This window comes from Eulemur rufifrons, chromosome 6 (genome assembly GCF_041146395.1).
Source record: "Eulemur rufifrons isolate Redbay chromosome 6, OSU_ERuf_1, whole genome shotgun sequence".
NCBI lineage: Eukaryota > Metazoa > Chordata > Mammalia > Primates > Lemuridae > Eulemur > Eulemur rufifrons.
Window position 1 is genome coordinate 11,097,201 of NC_090988.1, and position 7,822 is coordinate 11,105,022.

At 53.7% G+C, this 7,822-nt stretch overlaps 1 protein-coding gene across 2 annotated transcripts; it reads right to left on the minus strand.

Annotated features, from left to right (window-relative positions):
* Positions 1–63: 63 nt before the first annotated feature.
* On the minus strand, positions 64–7,499 carry NRGN (neurogranin). 2 transcript variants are annotated; one of them, XM_069468742.1, is made up of 4 exons: positions 7,353–7,499; positions 1,533–1,759; positions 1,267–1,284; positions 64–846 (listed from the first exon to the last, which is right to left on the minus strand). In XM_069468742.1, exons 1-2 carry the CDS (start codon positions 7,365–7,367, stop codon positions 1,538–1,540), a joined length of 237 nt encoding a protein of 78 aa, XP_069324843.1. In that variant the 5' UTR covers positions 7,368–7,499; the 3' UTR covers positions 64–846; positions 1,267–1,284; positions 1,533–1,537. The 2 variants fall into 2 exon arrangements, with proteins under 2 accessions (XP_069324843.1, XP_069324842.1); XM_069468741.1 differs by having other exon boundaries at positions 1,267–1,287.
* Positions 7,500–7,822: the final 323 nt, after the last annotated feature.

Here is a 7,822-nt window from a genome sequence, read left to right on the forward strand (position 1 = left end):
AGCGGTGGCCTTGTGCACCCAAACTCTCTCCTCCCCCCGCCCCCCCCCCCCGCCGGCACCCTCTGCACACTTGGACATTCCTCTTTATTGTTCACATTCCAACCCAGCACGGTCACATGCACACACGGAGATTAAAAACCTTCCGGCCACAGCCCCAGGAGCCCTGCGGGGTACGGGACCGGCAGGGGCAGGGGCAGGGGCGGGGCCGCGGAAGACTCCTCCTACCGAGCCTTCCAGGCGCTCGGCGTTTGCATAAACAAGAGAGCTGGAGAGGCTGCTCTCAAGAGTGCGCTAGGGAGAGGGAAGGGGACATCACAGGCAGGCGTGGGGTAGGACTTCCTTTCCGATCAGAGAAAGGGGCGTCTGACGCCATGAAAACCCTCTTCCCCTCTCTCCTTGCCCCAGGTCCAAAGTCCAGGCGGGAACGGCACAGAGACGCAGGGCGCCCCATTCAGCTGCGCACAGAGCGAAAGGACTTGTTCTTTTGAGCGTACTCGGGTGACGCTTAGGGCGCCCTCCGCAGTGCGCGCAGGGAAGCGCACCGAGGTTGCGGAGGCAGAGCTGCATGCTGGGTGCGGGGAGAGGTGGGCGAGAAGCAAAAGAAGGAAGATTTGGGAGCACAGGGTTTAGGGTAGGTCAGGGAGGAAGGGCAGATGGGAACCATACTGGACTAGAGACTAACTAAAAGGGCACGGACTCCGCGACGGAGCCTGCCTGGGAGAGGGAGTCTCTGGGACGCAGGGGGGCTCCTGAAGCTGGCAGGTTGGTGGGAAGGAGGGGATCACAAACACGGCAGGGAAGTCTCGTCACTGCGAAGGGGACGCGGCATCCATCTCTCCTCGGGAACTGAGGAGAGAGAAGGTCTGAGAACCTGTCCTCTGCTGGTACTTTTCCTCCCTCCTCCCTTCTCCCTTTCTGAACCAAGATACCTGGGCAGGGAGTGCCAGGGGGCCCCAGTCACCCAGAACCCCCCGCCCGAGTCACTGTGCTGAAATGAGCCCCGCGGCAGGTACGTGTGTGCGCGGCGGTGTGCGTATGCCCCTCGGCCAGGCTTGTGCAGCCAAATGGGGGTGACTGCGTATTTGTGTTGGTCCAGGTGTGTCCCCGTCGCAGCCTCAGGCGTCTCGATGTATCAGAAAACCCGCAAGCGCAGGGTGCATTCCCCCGACTGGGAGGGGTGAGGGCGGGCAGAGGGAAGGGCTGGGGATTTGGTCCTTTTCTCCCACTCACGGCTCCCACCCTGCCGCTTCGGGTCGTATTCGTTACCTTCGAAAATGCTCAGTTCTTCTTTGGTCCAGGGCGGGGCGGCAGGGAGGGTGAAAAGGCAGAAACAGTGAGCTCTCGGCACCCGCAGCCCCCTCAGCCCCCTTCCGCCCACCCACCTCACGTCTCAGATTTCTGCTCCCCCACCTTTAGCTCCCTACACACCCCTCTCCACCCGTCGCCCCCCGCACCCCCTGGTCTGCCCCTGTTCCTTCGGAGGAGGGCCGGGAAAGGACAGCCTCCAGCCCGCCGCGCCCTGCTCGCCTCACCTGGCCTAGTCTCCGCTGGGGCCGCCGCCCGCGCCTCCCCGGGCGCCCCCAGCTCCGCCCGGTCCCCCAGGGCCCGGGCCCTTCCGGCCGCGCTCTCCGCTCTTTATCTTCTTCCGCGCCATGTGGCCCCGGAAACTCGCCTGGATTTTGGCAGCGGCCGCGTTGGCACCAGGATCGTCCAGCGGGATGTCCAGAATGTCGTCGTCTGGCTTGGAGCAGGCGCTCTCCTGGGGGCGGGGCAGGGGGGGTTCTTATGGGGTAACTGGATCGAGATCCCGCGGGGTGGGACAGGAACAGAGCCCTGGGGGATGCAGAGGAGGGCGACGCGGGGGTGGGAGGTGCAGGGAGGGGAGCAGAGTGTGGGGAAGGGATAAGTCAGGGCCGCACTCTGGGGCTGGTGTGTTGGGTGGGGGGAGCGGCAGGTGAAGAGTAAGGTTCAGGGCCAGGCGGACACAGTCGTGTGACCAACTCAGGAAAGAGAAGAGCACGGTGGTATGGAATACAAGAAAGCCAGGCGGCCGAGTTAGGGGAGCTGCAGAGCTGATTGGAGGGGGGGTTTGGAGGAGCAAGGACAACAGCAGCAGGCTCTCCTGGAAGTGGCCCTAGTCCCCCTGCTCTCAGAGGGTGCCTCCAGCTCAGAAAGTCCCCTTCTCAGTCCAGGAGTCCCTGGGGAGAGGGTGTAGAAGACTCAGCAAGACAGCCCTCTCCCTGAGTTCTCAGTGAGTCAGCCTCCCCCTACCTAGGGCTGGAGGCCCAGAGGTTGTTTCCCATTGCTTCCCAGGATGAGCTCAAACACAGAAGACAAGAGATAGTACAGTGTGGAAGAAGTGACAGAGAAAAGACGAAGAAAGGAATTATGATGACAGCTACCATTTAATCACTTACCTTGTTCCAGGTGTAATAACAGTGTTTTCTAGGCATTATTTTATTTAGTCCTCAAAAATAAAGCTATGACGTACCTTTTTATTGTTATCCTAGTTTACCCCTAATAAAACTAATCATTGGAGTGTTTAAAAACCTACCTGGGGTCTTACAGATAGTTATCAGTGGAGTTAAGATTCAAACCTCTGTATGTTGGAGTCCAGAATATATATATATTTTTTTTTTTGGCCTCCCAGAATATATTTTTAACCCCTACTTTGTAGGATAAGCAAATGCAGCCCAGAAAATGAACCAAGGCTCTACCACTTGCTATGACTGCGTGGTCTTGGGCAAGTAATCTAATCCGTTCCTATCTCAGCTCCTTCATCTGAGAAGTCAGGATAATAATATCCACTTCTATGGGTTGTGGGGAAGAACAAACAGCATGATATGCATAAAGTTTCTGGCACAATCTAGTTGCTCAATAAATGGTAGCTATTATGATTGTTTTAAATAATAATAAGTTGATGCAAAATAGTAGTTCCTATAAGCCCAAAGTGGTCATATAATAATTTCACATGGTTCAACCTAATAATAATCTGACCCACCCCTGTGCCCCAAAGTAGGTTTCTGGTTCTCTGACAGCCTGCCCTCTTTCCTAAAAAGGGTTAGGGAACTGATGGTATTGATTGGGGAGACAAGGCCCTGGACTGCTTTGTTGCTTAATATTACTTCCAGCCTTAGTGAGGGTTGGGATGGGGATGGTTACTATGAAGTCGGAAGGGCATTTCTCCTTTGATCTGGCCCTCTGGCTTCTAGGAATTTGTGCTCAGTTTTTGCATGAGGCCTTCCACGGTTTTCACTGTGTCTTTCTTCTAGAACATGAGATGACCAAGGTCTCACATATGGTAACTCAGTTCTGCACATTCTTCCTCCCCGCCCTCACCCATCCAGTTCACAGAAGTGGATAGGAAATGAGTGAGGCTTCAGCAATCACTGTCCTGGCCAGGTTCTGCCCCAGGAGCACAGGTTTAAATTCCAGATGCCCAAGCCTAGGTTTACAAATGGCTCCCCCTCACCATGTTTCCCCAGGCCGTCCTCATTTACTGGGCTTCAGAGTTCTTCCATTTGTGCTCAAGAAGCCCACAATTGATTTAAACACTCTTAAAAGGAGTTAGGAATAGGCGAGTGGTTTTGGAGGGGCCTGACAAACACATTCTTGTCTTTCGCAGGTCTAGAGCTCTCTCTGACATCTTATTCCTCACATAAAATCAGAAACAACTCCTTTGGGTTCTTTGATTCTCAGAGCTCAAGTCTTTCTTGGCATATTTTGAGGGAACAGTGAGACTTCTTCTCAAAAAGGGGCAACAACTATAAAAAAACATTCCTGACCCACCTGTCCTCGTGGCCTCACAGGAGGTTGAGCGGAGGAGGAGCCCTTCTGGGGAAGGGGTATCTTCCCCCAACCATGCTGAGACCCTACCTGCTGTCACCACCCACCCCTGATGGATCCAGAATGGAAACCTGGAACAACAGGCAAAGCCACACCTGACACGCCGCTCTTCTCCAGAATCGGCTCCCTCTCCCTCCAGCTGAATTCTCAGGACAGAGCCGCTAAGTGGCAAAACTGGAAGGAGAGTAAAAGGAATCCAGAAAGGGGCTCATTGGTCATGATGGCTGGGCTGGTGCCTTCCAAAGCCAAGACTGCTGGTGTGTGCCTGAGAGCTCCATGTGAACTGAGGGACATCTGGCGGGGGCAGGGGAGTTGGTGGTGGAGGAAGTGGAAAGAGCACTGGTTGACAAAACAGGAGCCACAGCCTCTAGTCCCAGCTGGGCATGTCACTTCACCTCCAAGCATCTCATTTTCTTCAGCCACAACTAGCACTTGGCCTAAATGAATAAAATCTCTTTCAGTTCCCAAATTTTAATAGCTTTAAGGATTATCCTTGCCTGTTGCTTGTTATGTGTCAGGAGGCCCTGTGCTAAGCACTTTGCACATATTACCTCATTTAATCCCCATTTTAGAAGTCAGGATAGAGCCTCAGAGATGTTTGGTAACCTACCTAAGGTCGCTTAGGTGACAAATAGTGACAGTGACTTGATCGGATTCAGTAGCCTCTGCTGTTAACCACTGCCTTAGGGCAGGTAATTATTTCTATGAATTCAGCTGGACCAAGCCAACTAGACTAAACAAAAGAAAGGAGTAGGATCAAAAATATGTTTCCTTGCCTTTTCCTATTAAGTGAATGCAGGAAAAGTCATATATATGTGGCTATGTAAATCAGCAACTGTAACATTTGAATCAACAGCTCTGTCTCCAAAAAAAATAAAAAATAAAAAAGCAGCTATTTTCTTCTTCCTCATTTCTGTCTCAGCCTCCTTACCAAGGGGAGAGAGGGAAAAAAGCAGGACCAGGCTCTTCCCAAACACCAGGTGAGGCGGTCAGCAAGGAGAGCCCCAGAATGAAAGATGAAGAAGGACTTGCCTCTAGCCCCCCAGAGGTACACTGTTCTCTTTACAAGCCCAGCTACCTTTCAGCACTGAGCCCAGCCCTGCCCTTCCCCAATCCTCCACCTCATCACCCCTTCTTATTCTTCCTGTCCCCTGCACAGTCTGAAAATGTCTCTCCTGCTCCGCGCTTTGTCTCTGCAGATCTAGGACAGGGCAGGAATTGGGAAAGCTCCTGTGCACTGGGTGCACTGGAATAGTTGTGTATCTGCTTCTTCTGTACCTTTTGAGGGCCAGCCTTCCCTTTTTAGGGGACACTGATATCAACTCTGTCTACCAATCCCTCAGTATGGCTTCCTGGGCACTCAAGAGCATGGTCCTGGGCAGACCAGGGCCTGCAGGCAGGGACTCCACATCCTACCCTGATTAGTTCTCCAGACTCCAGAGGAGACAAGCTACCTTCCTTCCCTGGCTTCTTGGATCCTTTGTTTACTCACCTCTTTCCACTGGCCATGCCTCCTGCTTCCCCTTCCCCAGCAATACTGCCCCCTCACTTCTCTCCCCTTTCCCACTCATACCCCAGAGCCCACCATGCATTTATTTTCTCTACTTTATAAAACACTTCTGGGGGTGAGGGGCTCTTCCCCAGTGGTGCCCAGGAAAGTGGAGTCCCTTTCACAACAAAAATTGCTTCCTGAAGCATAATAAGCAAAGGGAAAAGACTGGAAGGAGATATGTTATCAGGGTGTTCTCCAGGGGGTGGGGGTGGGGTTGTATTTGCAAGATATGTTTCTTTTTTATGCTTTTCTTTAGTTTTTACATTTTCTATGATGAGCATATTACTTTTACAATGAGGAAAAAACAGGACAGATTCAGAGGAGAGGTTAAAGTACAGCTATTTGAATCAGACAGGGCTATGCTTGAATCCTGCCTCCTTGGGAAACAAAATCATTTAACCTTTTTTGTTGAAACAGAGTCTTGCTCTGTTGCTGGGGCTAGAGTGCCGTGGCGTCAGCCTAGCTCACAGCAACGTCAAACTCCTGGGCTTAAGCAATCCTTCTGCCTCAGCCTCCCGAGTAGCTGGGACTACAGGCATGTGCCACCATGCCTAGCTATTTTTTTTCTATATATATGTTTAGCTGTCCAGATCATTTCTTCCTATTTTTAGCAGAGACTGGGTCTCGCTCTTGCTCAGGCTGGTCTCAAACTCCTGACCTCGAGCGATCCTACCGCCTTGGCCTCCCAGAGTGCTACGATTATAGGCATGAGCCACTGCGCCCAGTCTCATTTAATTTTTCTAAACCTCAGTCTGCACATCTGTGAAGTAATACCACCTCACAGGGTTGTTGCAATGATTAAATGCAAAGTGCTAGGTACGTGGTAAACATTCGCAAACTGGCAACTGTTACTGACACAAACAAGAGTTAAAATTACAACAACCACGACTTGCCCCCAAGTTTTCTCTGCCTCTTGGTACCCAGACATAGGGAAGTCTCGACTCTTATAGAACTGGGCTATCCTTTCCTTCCAAACCCCACTTCTTTTTTCATTTGTACGCCATGGGGTGGAGGGTGGAGAGCAGGCTAAGTCAGTAACCTCTTGTATCATTAGCTGAGTTGACTGAACGAGAATACAAAGACTTTGGAGTAGTCTTTCTCCATATGTAGGGACTAAAAATAAATAAATAAACATAAATTTTATATACATCTGATCACTGCACTCTTCCAGTGAGCCGGGAGGCAGGTCCTGTGTCAAGCGCTTTCCTACCGAGTCACCTTAACAGCAACCCACTTTGACTTTAGGCTCTAGGAGTATCCAGGCTTCCGTGTGGGCGCGAGGAACCGCAGACACTTCCTTCCCTCGCCAGCAGGGCTCTCTCGCGGTCACTTCCCCCAGCCCCCTCCAGGGCGAGAAGGCAGTGGGGGCCGGGCCACCCCCCCGCCCCTCTGCCCCGGAGAACCACATTCACTAGGCTCTTTGCTGCTCATCATCACTACCAAGCTAACCAATATGAACCGATTATCCCGGCCTGCGCTGTACAGGGCGCTTAGGCGATTGCTGAAGGGTCGTGAGGATCAGCCGGTCCGCCCACCCAGGCGGCGACAGTGGGATGGGGAATGGGGTGGGGGCCGAAAGCCAGGTGAAAAGGGTCGCCGCAGCTTCTCTAGGCGACGGTTTCCAGCATCTCACTGGGGTGTGTGTGGGGTAAGTTCCTCTTCTCGTCTAACCTCCAGCATCCCTGTTGCAGAGCCCTGTCGAGCTCCCAGTCCAACCCAGACTGCCTGGCTGATCGGCTCTCAGACGCCCCCGCAAGTTGGGGAGCATTTTTCCTAGGGCTTCCAACTCAGGCGGGCGCCTTCCACCACCCACCACCCACGTCTCAGCAGGCACCCCTTTTTGCTCCTAGGTCTTCCGCACCCACTTCCATTCCTTACTCGCCATCCGGGGGGTTCTCGGGCGCCCCTTGCCCCAGCCCCGGCTGAGTGCCCGTCCCCAGGCCCTCTAACTTACGGTGCAGCAGTCCATGCTGGTGTTGGGGGTCCTTGCCTGGGGCGGAGGGCGGGGGTGGGGTCAGTGTGATGCTGGGTGGGGGCTCTGGGGCTGTGGGCCGCCAGCCGACCCGTGCCGAACCAGCAGCTCGCCTCTCGGGTCCGGTCTCCCGCGCTCGGCTCCGCTCTCGAATGTAACCTGAGCACCGCTGCCGGGAAGCCAATCAGAAGAAGCCTTCGGCAGGGTGGGCGGGGAGAAGTGGAGGGAGGACCACGCCCTCTCTCGCCTCCTGCCCCAACCCCTCCGCCTACACACTTGTATCCATTCCCCCTACACACTCCATCCTCCCAACTCAATCCCCTTGCTTGCTGCGTGGCAGACTGCCAGGCAGATGTACGCTGGAGTAGGCAGACGGAGGCCCCCGACATCCCTGGCACAAACACACTCACATCTGGGCACAGCACCCTCTCCCTCCCATGAATAGAAAACCA